General features: G+C 38.4%; 1 protein-coding gene across 1 annotated transcript in view; it reads left to right on the top strand.

Moving 5' to 3' along the window:
* Window positions 1-19,405, top strand: part of NEK5 (NIMA related kinase 5) — a 96,249-nt gene that overhangs the window by 40,615 nt on the left and 36,229 nt on the right. Inside the window, 3 exon segments of the mRNA XM_081129850.1 lie at window positions 3,116-3,316; window positions 3,396-3,477; window positions 7,882-8,015. Of these exon segments, the coding sequence (XP_080985976.1) occupies window positions 3,116-3,316; window positions 3,396-3,477; window positions 7,882-8,015 (417 nt within the window).

Raw genomic sequence — 19,405 nt, 5'->3', positions numbered from 1 at the left:
GTTTCTCTCTCTGCCTTGAATTTTTGGCATTTTAATTATGATGTTCCTGGGCATGGGTCTCTTTGGGTTTTTCTTGCTTGGGACTCTCTGTGCCTCCTGAACTTCTGTGGCTTTTTCCTTGACCAGGTTAGGGAAGTTTTCGGCCATTATTATTTCTTCAAACAAATTCTCTATCCCTTGCTTATTCTTTCCACCTTCTGGTACTCCTATAATTTGAATATTGTTACATTTCATGTTGTCCCACAGATCCCTTAAACTGTCCTGTTTTTTAATTGTTTTTTCTATTTTGGATCCCTGCCTGAGTGATTTTTTCTACCTTGTCTTCTAATTTGCTGATCTGATCTTCAGCTTCCTGTAATCTGCTGTTTATTCCTTCCAATGTATTTTTTATTTCTGCAGTGTCATTCTTCATTTCTGACTCATCATTTTTCATCGTTTCTATATCTTTTCTCATGCTATTGAACATCCTTACACTCAGTATTCTGAACTCTATATCTGATAGATTGCTTATCTCCATTTCTTTTAGAGACTGAAATCTGTATCTGATAGATTGCTTATCTCCATTTCATCTGGAGACTTCTTGTGTTCTTTCCTGTGGGGCTTGTTTTTTGTCTCCCCATTTTGGCTGCCTGTTTGTATTAGGTAGATCTACTTGGTCTCCCAGTCATTTGTATGGTCTCTGGTGCAGGCCACTGTCAAATGCTCCTTGTTACTGGCCTTGAGTACCTGTTTGGAGTTATTGACAACCCATGGCTTGTGGTTCCCTCTGCTGGGCTGGCTTGTTGTTCCCTCTGCTGGGGATGGGTGCATTTGGACAGGACCAAGATGCACACCAAAGTCTGCTTTTCCAAAGCAAGGGTCCAGAAGCAGATCAGGTAAAGATTCAAAGCTCCCAGAGGTTTGCCTCTCCCTGCCGGCTGATTGATCTTAATCTGTTAATGAACCTCAGTCTGTAGACTCCACAAGTGAGAGCAAGAGGGTGGGGCAATTCCTTCCCCCCAGGCAAAAGCTGCCTGGCTGGCAAAGGTCTGCCTGAGAAGGATGTCTTCTGCAGTATGGGGGAATGAGTCAGCACAGGAATCCAGATAGCCACCCTCTGAGCTCTGTCTCCAGAGCCTGAAACCCCAGATTCCTCTCACACTGCTCCAATCCACTCCACCCTCCCTCTGCCATAGCTGAAGGTGAGGTCCTTTAAGAGGGTGCCTGCATTTCCAGCCATCTCTCCCTGACAGACAGAAACCCTGCTGCTTTTCACAGCCAGATGTTATGTGGGTACCTTTCTCAGTTCTGGTGCTCTGGGCTTAGAAGCCCAGCTTGGGGTTTAGGCCCCAGAGTTCTCAGTGGGAACCTCACACAGCTGAGATAATCTTCTGGACCTGTGGGACCTGAGGGTTTGTGTATCCAACCCTCTTGTACCTCCATTCTTCCTACCAGTCTCTATGTGGTCTCCACTTTTCCTCCTTGGTTATGAGGGTGCTCTCCAGCTAGTCTTCAGTTGATTATTCAGGATGGTTTTTCTCTATTTTAGTTGTAATTCCAGTTTGGTCCTGGAAGAGTGTCAGTGTAGTTTCTACTCAGCCTGCCACCACCTTGGATTTGTGCCCAGGTTTTTACTGCAGACCTGTCATGTAGGCACCCTCCGTCTGGCATGTACCAAACTTCCAGACTCGTAGGAAGAAAGCAGGTGCTCAGCATAAACATATTGTTTATATAAACAGTAGTGTAGGCAGAGAGAGCCACTTAACATTTAGGGAATGGTGGGAACTCTCCTGAAATCTAAGTTCCCAGATATCAGCCAGTGGCCAATATTGTAAGTAGGCCTTTCTAAGGATAGCAGTTGTAGCCTGCTATGTTAACTCTTTTCTACACAGCTGTCATCATCATCATCATCATCATTATTATTGTCCAAGGTCACACAGCTAGTAAGTATCTTACTAAAACCTGCATCTTTACTGCCACACCTTGCTGCTGAACATTTTTATTATAGTCATGCATCACTTAATGTCAGAGATACATTCTACAAAATGCGATCGTAGGTGATTTTGTTGTGCTGTGAACATTATGGTGCACTTACATAAACCTACATGGCACAGTCTACTAAACACCTAGGCTATATGGTATAGCCTATTGGTCCTATTGTAATGAATCTTGTAAGCAATTGTAACACAATGATATTTGTGTATCTAAACATCGAAACATAAAAAAGCTACAATAAAAATAAGATATAAAAGATAAAGTGTGTGTACACATGCATGTGTGTGTGTAAGGGTGGGCGTGGGTCGGCAGGAGGTCTGTTCCTGGGCACCCCTACCCCCCAGTTCACACCCCTTGCTCCATTGCCCACTCCAAGCCATGGATAGGCACAGGGCAGGTGGACAGCACGCTGAGCCTCCTCATCTATTTAAACCACCCAAAGCTAGTAGTAACATCAACATCGTAGTTGGGTTCAGCCTTCTCTCTCAACATTTCAAAGAAATATTTTGCTTATAATCTGTTACAATCTTATTGGACCATTGTTGTGTATGCAGATCATGGTTGACTGAAACATTCTTACATAATACATGGCTATAAGTGTAAATAACTGAAGATTTTATACTATTAAAGTGTTTCTGGTTTATGAGGAATTTTTGTGGAAGTGTTTGTGTTATGCTAATTTAAAAAGCAAGATGTAAAATTTCATATCATTATGCCCTCAACTCTATAAAATAAACATTAATTTTGAAAAAGACTAGGAGGAAATATACCTCTGGGTGGTGAAATTATACATATTTTTTCTACCAATTTAAAATTTCCTGTACCTTCCAGTTTTCTAGAATGCATAAATATTATTTTGATAATAAGAAAAAATAAAATAAAAAAATTATTGTTTTAAATAACATGACATCTCATTGAGTAACTGCCTACAATATCTAAATTATTGTTTTAAATAACATGACATCTCATTGAGTAACTGCCTACAATATCTCCTCATGAAATGTTAGTTGATGAAAACAATTTAGGGTGTACCATGGTACTTCCAACTGAACTTTAAACATTATTTTGTTTCTTAATATTACTTTAAATACTAGTATTGAATTGTCTCCTAATTTAGTGTTATTATTCCTTGTCCTTCCAGTTTGAGGGTAACAACTTACACCAACTGGTTCTGAAGATTTGTCAGGCACATTTTGCCCCAGTATCTCCAAGGTTTTCCTGTGACCTACAGTCCTTGATATCACAGCTTTTTAAAGTATCTCCCCGAGATCGGCCATCTATTAATTCAATTTTGAAAAGACCCTTTTTAGAGAATCTTATTGCCAAATACTTGACCCCTGAGGTGAGTTCTGAGGTGATTCTGTCTGGATTTTGACAGAGGTTTCAGTTAGCAGGCTCTTGACACTTGTGTTTGGTTTTAGGTTATTCAAGAAGAATTCAATCACACCCTAATAGGTAGAGCAAGATCATCAGCTTCTCAGTCTACTGGGAAGATAGTCCAAGGTAAGAATGATTTAACTATGCAATCAAAAATACTTATTACATGTATCTCACATAATGAGTTATAATATATGGGTGACAACATTAGCAGGGAAAATCTCACCAAATATATTGAACATGGATATTTAAAAAAACATGAACAATATTTGCAGGAGAAAAAAATCATCTTTTCCAGTGGTGACTAGTGGATGTGCCTATATATCTAGCTCATGTATGACCTGGAGGAATCATCTCCTCTCTTCTCATTAGTCAGAAAAACTTCATGAAGCAATGGATTTGCTAATGAAGAGTTGTATGAAGAGGTAGAATCCAAACTTAACTTTTGTGTGAGGAAGGTATAGAGAGTAAGAGAGGATTCACAGACAGACATGGGATGAGGAAATGAAGCTTATTTTTTGGAATAGTGAGGATTGGCTGGCAATTAAGACTTCTCTTGGATGAAAAGATAAATAAGATTGATGCACCTTTAGCCAGACTCACTACGAAACAAAGAGAGAGGACCCAAATAAATAAAATCAGAAATGAAAGGGGCAGTAAATAAAATCAGAAATGAAAGGGGCGATACAACAACCGACCCAACAGAAATACAAAGGATTGTAAGAAAATACTATGAGCAACTATATGCCAACAAATTGGACAACATGAGGGAAATGGACAAATTCCTAGAAGCATACAACCTTCCAAAGCTGAACCAAGAAGAGGCATAAAACCTGAATAGGCCAATAACAACTAATGAAATTGAAGGAGTAATAAAAAAAAAAAACTCCCAGCAAACAAAAGTTCTGGACCAGATGGATTTACAGGCTAGTTTTAGCAAACATTCAAAGAAGAATTAACACCTATTCTATTCAAACTATTCCAGAAAATTCAAGGGGACGAAAAACTCCCAAACTCTTTTTATGAGGCCAGCATCATCCTAATCCCAAAAACAGATAAAGATACTACAAAGAAAGAAAATTACAGGTGAATATCCCTGATGAACATAGATGTTAAAATCCTCACTAAAATACTAGCAAACCAGATCCAGCAGTTGATTAAAAAGATCATATACCACGACCAAGTGGAATGTATTCCTGGGATGCAAGGCTGGTACAACATCCACAAATCAATAAATGTGATACATCACATAAACAAAATGAAGGACAAAAATCATATGATCATATCAATAGATGGAGAAAAAGCATTTGACAAAATCTAGCACCTATTTCTGATAAAAACTCTAAGCAAAGTGGGAATAGAGGGATCATCCCTCAACATAATAAAGGCCATATATAAGAGACTTACAGCCAACATCATACTCAATGGGCAAAAACTAAAACCATTTCCCTTAAAAACAGGAACAAGACAGGGATGTCCACCACAGAGTGTTCACCACTCTTATTCAACATAGTACTGGAAGTCCTTGCCACAGCTATCAGACAGGAAGAAAACATAAAAGGTATCCAAATAGGAGAGGAGGAAGTAAAACTGTCATTATTTGCAGATAACATGATATTGTACATAGAAAACCCTAAAGACTCCATTAAAGTACTACTAGATTTGATAAACGAATTTGGCAAGGTAGCTGGATACAAAATCAACATCAGGAAATCAATGGCATTCTTATACACCAACAATGAACTTTCAGAGAGAGAGAAACTAAAAAAATACCATTTACCATTGCAACTAAAAAAATAAGATACCTAGGAATAAACTTAACCAAGGATGTAAAAGACCTGTACTCAGGAAAACTATAGGACACTGAAAAAAGAAATAGACGAAGATATAAACAAGTGGAAGAATATACCATGCTCATGGTTTGGAAGAATTAATATCATTAGAATGTCCATACTACCCAAAGTAATTTATAAATTCAAGGCAATTCCTATTAAAATACCAACAGCATATTTCACAGACTTAGAACAAACATTTTGAAAATTTATATGGAACCAAAAAAGACACCAAATTGCAGCCATCTTGAGAAAAAAGAACAGAGTGGGAGGGATCACATTACCAGACATCCAACTGTACTACAAAGCCATTGTAATAAAAATGGCCTGGTATTGGTACAACAACAGACATACAGATCAATGGAACAGAACAGAGACATCAGAAATAGACCCATGCCTTTTTGGTCAGTTAATATTTGACAAAGGAGGCAAGAGCATCCAGTGGAGTAAAGACAGTCTCTTCAATAAGTGGTGCTGGGAAAATTGGACAGGTACATGCAAAAAAATGAAACTAGACCACCAGCTTTCACCATACACAAAAATAAACTCAAAATGGATGAAAGACTTCAATGTAAGTCACAAAACCATAAAAATCCTGGAAGAAAACATAGGCAGTAAAGTCACAGAAATCTCAGGCAGTGGAATTTTCACTGATACATCCCCTAGGGCAAGAGAAACAAAAGAAAAAATAAACATGTGGGACTATATCAAACTAAAAAGCTTCTGCACAGCAAAAGAAAATGGCCTCAAAATACAAAGGAACCCCACGGTCTGGGAAAACATATTTGCCAAGGATGTATCTGATAAAGGCCTACTTTCCAAAGTGTACAAAGAACTCATACTGCTCAGCAAGAGGAAGACAAACAACCCAATTAAGAAATGGGCAAAGGGCCTGAATAGACACTTCTCCAAAGAGGACATACAGATGGCCAAGAGACACATGAGAAAATGCTCAACGTCGCTAATCATCAGAGAGATGCAAATTAAAACCACAATGAGGTATTACTTCACACCTGTCAGAATGGCTGCCATCAACAAATCAACAAACGACATGTGCTGGTGAGGATGTGGAGAAAGGGGAACCCTAGTACACTGCTGGTGGGAATGCAGACTGGTGAAGACACTGTGGAAAACAGTATGGAGGTTTCTTAAAAAAATAAAATTCGAATTTCCTTTTGACCCAGTGATCCCACTTTTAGGAATATATCCTAAGAATCCTGAAACACTAATCAGAAAAAATATATGCATCCCTATGTTCATAGCAGCACAGTTTACAATAGCTAAGAACTGGAAGCAGCAGCCCAAGTGCCCATCAGTAGACGAGTGGATAAAAAAGCTGTGGGACATTTACACCATGGAATACTATTCAGCTGTAAAGAAGGATCTCGTACCATTTGGGACAGTATGGAAGGAGGTGGAGAATCTTATGCTAAGTGAAATAAGCCAGGTAGAGGAAGACAAACATCACATGATCTTGCTTATACGTGGAATCTAAAGAACTTAATAAACTGATGAACAGAATAGACTCAATGACATGGAAGCATAGATCAGACTGATGAATGTCACAGAGGTGGAGGAGGGCAGGTGGGCGGGTGGGAGAGATTATCCAAAGAATTGATATGCATATATGCACAACCCAAGGACAAGGACAATGGTTGGGAGAGGGACTGGGGAAGGGGATGGGACAGGATGGAATGGGTCATTGGGGAGAAAAAGGGACATCTCAAATATTTTAAACAAAAATAAATAAATAAATAAAAAGAATTCTCTTGGAACAACCCATTGGAGCTGAAGTTAGGAACTTGGAGAAACTCAACTATGTGACCACTGAAGAAAGCATGGTAATGATAAGTAGGAAAAAAATTAGTGTCAGGAATCAGCTGATGACATGATAAAGTGCTGTGTGTGTGTGTGTGTGTGTGTGTGAGAGAGAGAGAGAGAGAGGGAGAGCGAGAGAGCGCGAGAGAGATTAAAGAAGGGAAAATTACTAATTCAATTGATGTTGTGAAAGTAAAACAAGCAGGATTGAGGCATACCAAAAGTCTGAACTTAAAGGGCGAGGAATAGAAAATCTCCCTAAGGTATCATTGATAGTGAAATACTATCCACTGTGGTAGAGAAATTAAAATTGAGGAAAGTTATAAAGGGAGAATGAATGAATTAACCCCTTTATATGTTATGTATTGGTTTAGATTGAGAATGTTTAGAAAGTAGGTAAGTACAGGATGAGAGAAAGTGCATTGTCCACATGTCTAATATAGGAAAGAGGAAAACAAGAACAAATTTTGATGGAGCCAAAAAAACACATTAGAAAACTTACTCATATATTTCAAACAACAGTGTGACATGAATGGTGCGGCCTGGTAATCCAAGCTGTGATGATTGTGTTTAGTTACTTGTGCCATTACCTTATGCATATTGTTTCTGTAATGTTAACAATAATTTTTAATTTAAAAAAAAAATAGTATCATGTATTACTAGAAATATGTAAAGAGATCCTGGAAAAATGGTTTTCTCCATTCAAAGAAAATGCATAATAATTTTTCATCAGTACTTTTCTCACTGGGAATAAATGTCTCTGGGTAAAGTAAACTTACTGTGCTAGGAAATGTGCTATTTGATTATACTCATGCAAGTATTAGTATTAAACATGTAACAATTTTTAAAAATCGATGTTGTTTTATTTTGGTTAAATAAGATTCTAAAATACAGAAAATGAGATTCCAGGGTAAGTACCTACCAAGATCAAGAATATCAGTGCAAATTGCAAGGAAGGATATAATATATAGAAATGAATGGAGACCACCAGCTGGAGACCAGAAGCCCATATCTGTAAGTTGTACTAAACCCTTTTTCTGTTTTGTTTTGTTTTTGTTTGTTTTCTTTTTAGCAGATAGTATATTCTACAGACCTACTTACACATGTTTATGTGGTACAAGCTCATTACTTTGGAATCCACTAGTTTTGTACTTATAATAAAATCTTTCTGTAATGAACATTAGAGTGGTACTTCACTGGACAAATTCTAGTTGTTAAACTTTTAAAAACAATTCTATATTTTCTTACAAGTATTCTATATATTAGTTTTCTTTTTATAACTAAAATTCTTCTAATTTATTTTAAATAAATAAAGTTTCCATATAAGACAAGTGAGTAGCATAGTAGCAGAAACATTATGCATTTCATACTCTTAAATGTGATGGTATATATCATTGGGAATTTTTTATTATATAATTATTTTTTTCCTAGAGATTGTTTATGCGTAGTTATTTTAATACACTTCAGCAGAGTGTTGAATCTTTTGGTTCATGCTAATGAAATGCTTCAGGTATATAAATAGTAAAATGGTTAGCCCTGCTGGGCAGCTCCGTTGGTTTGAGCATCCTCCGGATTGGAGCATTGTCCCAGTGCCCCAAAGTTGTGGGTTCAATCCCTGGTAGGGGACATACCAAGGTAAACCAATGTGCATGGAAGTATGGAACAAAAAATTGATGTTTCTCTCTCTCTCTCCTACCCTCTCTCTCTCTAAATTCAATCAATAAAGAAATTAAAGCCCTGGCTGGTTTTGCTCAGTGGTTAGAGCATCAGCCTGCACACCAAAGGTTCTGGCGGCATGTATCTGGGTTGTGGGTTTGATTCCCAGCTCTAGTTGGGGTACATGGGGGAGGCAAACAATCTGTGTGTCTCTCTCACATCGATGTCTCTCTCTCACTCTTTCTTTCTTTCCTTTTTTTTTTTTTTTTTTTTAATATATCTTTATTGATTTCAGAGAGAGGACAGGAGAGGGGGAGAGAGATAGAAACATCAATGATGAGACAGTCATTGATCAAGCCCACAACCTGGGCATGTGCCCTGACCGGGAATCAAACCCTGATCGCCTGGATCCTAGGTCAACGCTCAACCGCTGAGCCACGCCCGGCCGGCTCTTTTCCTTTTTCCTTTCCTTTCCTTTCCTTTCCTTTCCTTTCCTTTCCTTTCCTTTCCTTTCCCCTTTCCCCTTTCCCCTTTCCCCTTTCCCCTTTCCCCTTTCCCCTTTCCCCTTTCCCCTTTCCCCTTTCCCCTTTCCCCTTTCCCCTTTCCCCTTTCCCCTTTCCCCTTTCCCCTTTCCCCTTTCCCCTTTCCCCTTTCCCCTTTCCCCTTTCCCCTTTCCCCTTTCCCCTTTCCCCTTTCCCCTTTCCCCTTTCCCCTCTCCCTCCCTCCCTCCCTCCCTCCCTCCCTCCCTCCCTCCCTCCCTCCCTCCCTCCCTTCCTTCCTTCCTTCCTTCCTTCCTTCCTTCCTTCCTTCCTTCCTTCCTTCCTTCCTTCCTTCCTTCCTTCCTTCCTCCTCCTTCCTTCCTTCCTCCCTTCCTTCCTCCCTCCCTCCCTCCCCCCCCCTCTCTCTCTCTTTCTTTCTTTCTTTCTTTCCACCCACTCTCTCTAAAAATCAATGGGAAAAATATCCTTGAGTGAGGATTAACAAACAAATAAAGTAAAAAGTAAAAAATTTAAATAATAAAATGACTATTGTCTTTTAATTGAAGAATTTTATTTTTTTTTAATCCTCATCCGAGGATATTTTTTCCATTGCTTTTCAGAGAGAGTGGAAGAGAGAGAGAAACATTGATGTGAGAGAGACACATCGATTGGTTGCCCCTCGCAGATGGCTTGACTGGAGCTGGGGATTGAGCCTGCAACCAAGGTATGTGCCCTTGGCAGGAACCGAACCCAGGACCCTCCATTTTACGGGCTGATGCTTTAACCACTGAGCCAAATTGGCTAGGGCAAGAGTTGTATTTTTAAAGAAGGCTCATGGTATAATTAGAGGACCATTTGCAAGTATATTTACTAAGTGTTTATTTGATATACAGACATTTTAAAAAATGTGTTGGTGCATAAATAGATTTTCAGAACTATTAGTTAATTTCTTTCTCTTCATATTGATAAAATGTGGCTTAACTTTATTAAATAAATTTTTAAAACTTGTTATGATTTAGAATGCTCTGTTGCAGACCTGTAAGAGAAAACACACACACAAAAAAAAAACAGCTAAAATATCTGAGTGTGGATTAAGTTAGGAGAACAAACTGACATTTTTCTAATCCATTCCAAGCTTCTGCTAATACAATGAAATGAATGGGTCACCACAGGAAGCATCTCTGATTCTCCTTGTCATTTGGGATTTTAGAGAAAATTCTAAAGAAGCTATGTATTTCCTTCTAACATTTTTCTTTATTTCTAACCATTTTTCAATAAGTAATTAGTGGTAACTTCTTTTGGGTTGTACAATTATAAAACTAAGAAAACTACTTAATACTTCAAAGATTTATAAGTAAATATATAATTTATGTTTAGACTAATCAAATTTTATGTTTAGTATTTAAATAGAACTATATGAGAGTGCCATTTTTATAAGGTAAAGATGTTCAATATCTATAATTCTATGTGGCTCAATCTAACATATATATGAACCACATAGCATTAAAAAAAAGAATATAGCATGTTACTTTATTCAGTGAGGGAACTTTAATTTTAACCTTTTTTTTTTTTTTTTTTGGCTATTCATATTTACAACTGCCAGGTCTAGGTCTTTCCAATAGTTTAACCTTTTTATTCTCTCTTTTTTCTTTTTATCAGCTGTTGAGTAGCTAGACTTGTCCCCAAGAAGGTTAAATTTACCCTACTTTGTTATTTAGCAACAAGGTCTTGACTGGTTCTTATATGTTAATTTGGTTTGATTCTTGTCTCCCAGCTCTTTGTTCTCTACTCAACTCTTAGATAAGCATTTGTTTCTGGTTTTCCTCCTCTCATTCTGTTCCTGGTGGGAAGGATGGTGAGGTATGCTTTGAGATGGTTAATATGTCTGTCTCAGCTGTTATATAACATTCCTTGTATTTACTGGGGAAGAATTACAATAACTCAGCATCCTCTTTTCTTCAAGTCATGGTGATATTTGTATTTAGTCAATTTATTAGAACATAAAATGTCACAAACCCCCAAATTCGTGAATTGTACATTTATTATTCCATAAAGTACAATAAGTTGTAACTAAGTGTATGAAAATTAGAAAATAATAATACTCAATATTGTTTCAGATCTTGGGTTGGCTAGGCATACTCACTAAGTATTTTTGACCTACTAGTTATGAATAATGCATAATTTATATCCACACCATAGCAAAATGATAAACTACTGTACTATAAACTTCTATAATACATCATCTATATAATGTATTGTGTGTTCACCACCCTAAGTCAAGTCTCCTTCCATCACCACTTATCCCTCCTTTATCCTCTTCTACCCCCTGACATCCCCTTTCTCTCTGGTAATCACCATACTGTTTTTTGTCTCTAAATGTTTTTATTTGTTTGTTTGTTTTAAATTTATCTTTATTGTTGAAAGTATTACTAGTGTCCCATTTTTCACTCCCATTGACCCCCCTTTACTTTCCTCTCCCCCTCTCCCCAGACCTTCACCCCATTATTGTCTGTGTCCATGGGTTATGCATATATGCATATAAATTCTTTAGTTAATCTCTTCATGCCTGCCATCCCCCTTCCCTCCTCCCTCTGAGACAGACAGTCTGTTGCATGCTGCAATGTTTCCGGGTCTGTTTTGTTTGTCAGATTCTTTTGTTCATTAGCTTCTTCTTAAAGAAGACCCTTCAACATTTCATGTAATACTGGTTTGGTGGTGATGAACTTTAGATTTTTCTTATCTGTGAAGCTCTTTATCTGATCTTCAGTTATAAGTGATAGCTTTGCTGGGTGGAATAATCTTGGTTGTAGGTTCTTACTTTTCATCACTTTGAATATTTCTTGCCACTCCTTTCTGGCCTGCAAAGCTTCTGTTGAGAAATCAGCTGACAGTCTTATGGGTGCTCCCTTGTAGGTAACTAACTGCTTTTAAGATTCTCTCTTTGTCTTTAATCTTTGGCATTTTAATTATGATGTGTCTTGGCGTGGGGCTTTTTGGATTCCTCTTGTTTGGGATTCTCTGTGCTTCCTGAAGTTGTAAGTCTGTTTCTTTCACCAGGTAGGGGAAGTTTTCTGTAATTATTTTTTCAAATAGGTTTTCAATTTCTTGCTCTCTTTCTTCTCCTGCTGGCACCCCCATAATCGAATGTTGGGCCACTTGAAGTTGTCCCAGAGATACCTTACACTATCTTTATATTTCTGGATTCTTATTTCTGGTTGGGTGTTTTTTGTTTCCTCATATTCCAAATTGCTGATTTTATTCTTGACGTCCTCTACTCTACTGTTGATTCCCTGTAAATTATTCTTCCTTTCAGTTCTTGTAGCCTTCATTTTTGACTGGTTCTTTTTTATGTCATTTATGATCTCACTAGTTTCCTTAATAGTCTTACTAAGATCCTTGAGCATCCTTATAACCATTACTTTGAACTCTATATCTAGTAGCTTGCTTGGCTCTGTTTCATTTAGTTTCTTTTCTGGAGATTTCTTCTGTTCCTTCCTTTGTGACATGTTTCTTTGGCTCCACATTTTGGCTGCTTCCTAGTGTTTGTTTCTATGTATTAAGAAGAGCTGCTATGTCTCCTGGAATTGGTAGAGTGACTTTGTATAGTAAGTATCCTGTAGGGTCCAGTGGCTCTGCCTCCCCAGTCCCTTAGCTGGGCCTTCTAGGTGCTCCCTTGTGTGTGCTGTGTGCACTGTTCTGTTGTAGTTGAGCCTTGGTTGCTGTTGGTGTCACTGGGAGGAATTGACCCCCAAGCCAGTTGGATGTGAAGATCAGCTGCAACTACAACCGAAGAGCTTCTATGCTGGAGACTCCCCTATGGCACAAGATTACTTCAGTGTAGCTTTGGTGTTCACCGAATCCACCCCTTGAGTGTGTCACTCGTGGATGTGGTAGGGTTGTAATCCAGTGTGGTTGAGGCTGACCACCAGGTGCACTGACTCTCGGGCCACCCAGGAGGTACAAAGTCAGCCTCTGCCTGTGCTTTTCCCAGGGCCGCCCAGCATGAGCTACACAGCAAACTGTACTTGGATACTACTTGTGCTGGGCTTGGAGGTGTCCAGGAGAGACCAAGCTATGAAGAAATGGAGGCTGCCACTAGTGCCAGGCCTGGGGCCACTTATCGAGAGGTATGGGGCATACTGAAGCCAGCTGCTTCTTGTTTGAGAGATTTTAAGAGAGTCCTAAGCATGAGACTAGAGAAGCCACTTGCATAGAATAGACACTGGAAATAGCTTTGATGAGCTTGCAAGTAGGGAGGAATGGGGTCTCCAGGAATCACCAGAGCAGGTCGAAAGGTGTGAGTCAGGTTGCTGGAAATTCAAATACGGTGCCTGCCTACAGGCTTTGTGGGGGGAGGGCTCACCAAAGGAGCAATGGCCCCTGTCAGCTTTTAGATCTGGGAGAAAGCTCACCCCCAGCTCTCACCCTGTTTCCAGGCAAGTAGTTCCTCCCCGAATGTCCCAGGTTCCTTTCAAGCTGCTACCCAGTGCTGGAGCTTAGAGGGAGCACATCTGAGTGAGTCTGTGTGCCACCTCTTTAAGAGGAGCTGCCTGGGACTCCCACAACCTCTGTTCACTTAACCACAATGCCCGCTGGTTTTCACAACCTGAAGTTGTGAGGACATCTCTTCCTGGCCCTGGAACCCTGGGCTGGGGGCCTGATGTGGGCTGGGACCCCTCACTCCTCCAGGAAACCTCCACCGCCAAGATATCCCTTTGGTGTTCAGGTTTTAAATAGCAGCACCTGGTGTGGGACTGTGGCCGCATCTCCACAATTCAGCCCCATCTGCCTGCATCTCCACCCCTCTTACCAGTCTCGATGCTTCTTCAGTTCCCTCATTGTAGGACTTCTGTTCAGGTAGATTTCAGGAGGTTTGGAGTGATGGCTGTTGTGTATTTTAGTTGTAATTTTGATGTGGTTGTGGGAGGCAGCAGGTACCACTGTTACCTACGCCACCATCTTGTTTCCCCATATAAGTTTGGTTTTTATTGTGTTTTTTCTTAATCTCTTCACCTTTTTTACCGAGCCCCCTAAACCCTTTACCTCTGGCAGCTGTCAGTCTAGTCTCTGTATCTATGAGTCTGTTTCTATTTTATTTGCTAGTTTATTTTGTTTATTAGATTCTACATGTAACTGAAATCATATGGTATATGTCTTTCTCTGACTGGCTAGCATAATACTCTCCAGCTCCATTCATGCTGTTGCAAAAGGTAAGCTTTCTTTCCTTTTTATGGCCAAGAATTTGATTGTGTAAATGTACCACAGTTTTTTTACCCACTCATCTACTAATGGACACTTGGGCTGTACCAAATCTTGGCTATTGTAAATAATCCTACAATGAACATAGGGGTGCATATATTCTTTTAAATTGGTGTTTCAGGCTTCTTTAGATATATTCCCAGTAGTGGAATTGCTGGGTCAGAAGACAATTCCATTTTTAATTTTTTGAGGAAACTCCATACTGTTTACCACAGTGACTGCACCAATTTACATTTCCACCAACAATGCATGAGGGTTTCCTTTTCTCCACTACCCACCAACACTTATTGTTTGTTGATTTATTGCTGGTAGCCATTCTGATGGGTATGAGATAATCTGTTATTGTTGTTTTAATTTTAATTTCTCTGATAATTAGTGATGTTGAGCATCTTTTCGTATGTTTATTTGCCATCTGTATTGACACATCTTTGGAGAAGTATCTATTCATGTCCTTTGCTCATTTTTAAATTGGATTATTTGGTTTTTTTGGTGCTGAGTTTTATAAGTTCTTCATAAATTTTGGATAATAACCCATTATTGAAACCGGACAACAGTGGATCTGGGCTTCCTGTCACCACATGAACCAATTAAGCACAGACAGGACTGAATCGTATATGAGCATTTATTCCAATAATGTCGGCAGTATGGGAGAGCAGTTAGGTCATCCAGAAATATCTACTCTACTTCCCCCCAAGCCAGCTGCTTATATTGGGTAGAAAGACAAAGATTACATGGGAAAGTAGGAATTACAGGCATGGGGAAGTAGGCAAGGTATAATGCTAACAGGTTACAGGCAATGTCGGGTGAGGGTTGCAAAGGGTGGGCACCTCTGGGACTCCAGGGCAGTTGCCTCCGGAATTCCTTTGTTTCAGGAACAAGGCTGTTAATCTTCCCATGATGATAGACCACATTCCAAAGTTAACTCTCATATCCCAGGGTGTACAACTCTTAGCCAGGTTAGAATGTGCCTTCTCAAATCAGACTAGAACAATCATGGTTACGAGAGCATGATTAATATTTCTTACAACTATAGCTAAAAATCATGCTTGACAGACCATGATTAATATTTCTGGCCCTAACATTATCAGATGTATCATTGGCAAATATGTTCTCCCATTCAGTGGGTTGTCTTTTCATTTTGTTCATGATTTCCTTTTGCTGTGAAAAACATTTTTTGGTTTTATGTAGTCCCATTTGTTTATTTTTTCTTCTGTTTCCCTTGTCCAAGGAGGTATGTCAGAAAAAATATTACTACAAGAAATGTCTTGAGATTTTACTGCCTATCTTTTCTTCTAGGATTTTTATTGTTTTGAATCTAGCACTTAAATCTTTAATCCATTTGAGTTCATTCTTATGTATGGTGTAGCAAGGTGGTCTAGTTTCTTTCTTTTTTTTTGCACATATCCCATTTTCCCATCACCATTTATTGAATAGACTATTTTTACCTCATTGTGTGTTCTTGACTCCTTCATCAAATATTTATTGACCATAATGGTGTAGATAGACTTCTGGGGTTTCTGTTCTGTTCCATTTGTCTATATGCCTGTTCATGTGCCAGTACCAGGCTGTTTTGATTTCAGTGGCTTTGTAGTATAGTTTGATATCTGGTATAGTGATCCCTCCAACTCTGTTCTTCTTTCTCAAGATTACTGTGGCTATTTGGGGTGTTTTTTGGTTTCATAGATATTTTTGAAATATTTGTTCTAGACCTGTGAAATATGCTGTTGATATTTTAATAGGAATTGCATTGAATCTATAGACTGCTTTAGTATGGACATTTTAATGATATTAATTCTTCCAATCCATGAACATGGTATATTCTTCCACTTGTTTGTAGCTCCCTCTATTTTTTTTTTTTTCCAGTGTCCTATAGTTTTTCAAGTACAGGTCTTTTACATCCTTGTTTAAGTTTATTCCTAGGTATCTTTTTTTCTTTTTCTAATATGTCTTTATTGATTTTAGAGAGAGGAAGGAAGAGAGAGAGATTGAAACATCAGTGATGAGAAAGTCATTGATTGGCTACCTCCTTCACATCACCTCCTGGGGATGGAGCTCACAAACTGGGCTTGTGATCTTACTGGGAATCGAACTGTGATCTCCTCAAACATAGGTCGATGCTCAACTGCTGAGCCACTCAGGTCAGGTAGTATTTTATTTTTTAGTTGCAATGGTAAAAGGTATTTTTTTTAGTTTCTTTTTCTGAGAGTTCATTATTGGTGCATAAAAGTGCCATCAATTTTCGGATGTTAATTTTGTATCCAGCTACCGTAACAAAATCATTTATGAAATCTAGTAGTACTTTTGTGGAGTCTTTAGGGTTTTTTATGTACAATATCATGTCATCTGCAAATAATAATAGTTTTACTTTCTTCTTTCCAATTTGAATGCCTTTTATGTTTTCTTCTTTTCTGATCACTGCAGTAAGGACTTCCAGTACTATGTTGAATAAGAGCAGTGAAAGTGAACAACCCTGTCTTGTTCCTGTTTTTAAGAGAAATGATTTTAGTTTTTGCCCATTGAGTATGATGTTGGCTGTAGGTTTGTCATATATAGCCTTTATTATGTTGAGGTATATTCCTTCTATTGCTACTTTGCTGAGAATTTTTATCAAAAATGGGTGCTGGATTTTGTTGAATGTTTTTTCAGTATCTATTGATTTGATTATATGATTTTTGTCTTTCGTTAGTTTACTTGATGTATCACATTTATTGATTTACAAATATTATACCAGTATTGCCTCCCCAGAATAAATCCCACTTGTTCATGGTGTATGATCTTTTTGGGTTATTGCTAAATCCAATTTGCTAATATTTTGTTGAGGATTTTAGCATCTATGTTCATCAGAAATATTTGCCTGTAATTTTCTTTTTTTGTAGTATCTTCATCTGGTTTTGAGTTGAGGATAATGCTGGCCTCATAAAATGAGCTTAGGAGTCTTCTCTTTTCTTGAATTTTCCAGAATAGTTTGAGGAGGATAGGTGTTAATTCTTCTTTGACTGTTTGGTAAAACTCACCTGTAAGTCCAGCTGGTCCCAGATGTTTGTTTGCTAGGAGTTTTTTGAATACTGCTTCAATTTCATTAGTTGTTATCAGCCTATTCAAGTTTTCTGCCTCTTCCTGATTCAGCTTTGGAAAATTGTATGTTTCTTGGAATTTGTCCATTTCACCCGTGTTGTCCAGTTTGTTGGCATATAGTTGCTCATAGTATTTTCTTACAATCCTTTGTATTTCTGTTGGGTCAGTTGTTATATCACCTCTTTCATTTCTTATTTTATTTATTTGGGTCCTCTTTCTTTGTTTCTTGGTGAGTCTGGCTAAAGGTTCAGCAATCTTATTTATCTTTTCAAAGAACCAGCTCTTGGTTTCATTGAACTTTTGTATTGTTTTTCTAGTCTCTATGTCATTAATTTCTGCTCCGATCTTTATTATTTTCTTCCTTCTACTTTCCCTGGGCTTTTCTTCCTGTTCTCTTTTTAATTCTTTTAGTTGCAGCGTTAAGTAATTTATTAGGGCTTTTTCTTGTTTCTAGAGGTATGCCTATAATGCTATGGACTTCCTCTCAGGACTGCTTTCTTTGTGTTCCATAGATTTTGGGTTGTATGTTCATTTTCATTTTTTTCCAGGAATTGGTTGATTTCTTCCTTGATCTCATTGGTAACCCATTCATTGTTTAATAACATGCTCTTTAGCCTCCATGTATTTGAATATTTTTGAGTTTTTTTATAGTGGTTGATTTCTAGTTTCATGCCATTGTGATACGAGAAGATGCTTGATATGATTTCAGTCTTCTTGAATTTGTAGAGACATGTTTTGTGTCCTAACATGTGGTCTATCCTTGAGAATGTTCCATTTACACTTGAGAAGAATGTGTATTTTGCTGCTTTGGGATGAATGTTCTGTAAATGTCAACAAATTCATTAGCTCTAGTGTGTCATTTAACGTTTCTGTTTCCTTGTTGATTTTTGTCTGGATGATCTATCCAGTGATGAGAGTGGGGTGTTAAAGTCCATCTCACCCTTAAGTTCCACCAAGAATTTTTTATATATATTTAGGTGCTCCTATATTGGGTCCATAAATGTTTATAAGGGTTATTTTCTCCTGTTACATTGATCCCTTTAGTATTACATAGTGACCTTCTTTGTCTTTTGTTATGGTCTTTATTTTGAAGCCTATTTTGTCAGAAATAAGTATTTCTACCCCAGCTTTTTTGTTGTTTCCATTGGCATGGAATATTTTTTTCCATCCCTTCACTTTCAGTCTGTGTGAATCTTTTGTTCTGAGGTCGTTCTCTTGTAGACAGCATATATTTGGGTCATGTTTTCTTATCCATTCAGCTACCCTTTGTGTTTTGGTTGGACCATTTAGTCCATTTACATTTAAGGTTATTATTGATATGTACTTGTTTAACACCATTTCCCACCTTTATGCCTATGTGCCTTACTCTCTCTATTTCTTCTTCTTCTTCTTCTTAAAGCAGTCCTTGTAGCATTTCTTACAATGTTGGTTTGGTGATGTTGAACTCCTTTAGTCTGGGAAGCTCTTTATTTCACCTTCAATTTTGAATGATAGCCTTGGTGGATAGAGCAGTGTTGGTTGCAGGTTCTTGCTTTTCATTACTTTGGGAACTTCATGCCAGTCCCTTCTCGCCAGAAGTGTTTCTGTTGAGAAATCTGCTGATTGTTTTTCTTAATTTGTAGAGAGAGAGTGGAAGGGAGAGGGACAGAGAGATAGAAACATCGATGAGAGAGACATATCATCAATTGGCTGCATCCTGTGAGAGAGAAACAGCAAGGATGGGCTGCCTCCTGCACACACACACACACCCCCCCCCACTGGGGATCGAGCCTGCAATGCTGGCATGTGTCCTAATGGGGAATGGAACTGGTGACCTCTTGGTTCTGGGTCAATACTCAACCTCTGAGCCTCACCAGCTGGGTACTATCCTCATTCTTAAAATTTTTTTTTTCTTTTTGCTGCTCTGATTGTTTGTATTCTGCTACCATGTCTTCC

Source organism: Miniopterus schreibersii (genome assembly GCF_964146895.1).
Source record: "Miniopterus schreibersii genome assembly, chromosome: 2".
Classification (NCBI taxonomy): domain Eukaryota; kingdom Metazoa; phylum Chordata; class Mammalia; order Chiroptera; family Miniopteridae; genus Miniopterus; species Miniopterus schreibersii.
This window is presented reverse-complemented; position numbering and strand designations above follow the sequence as displayed.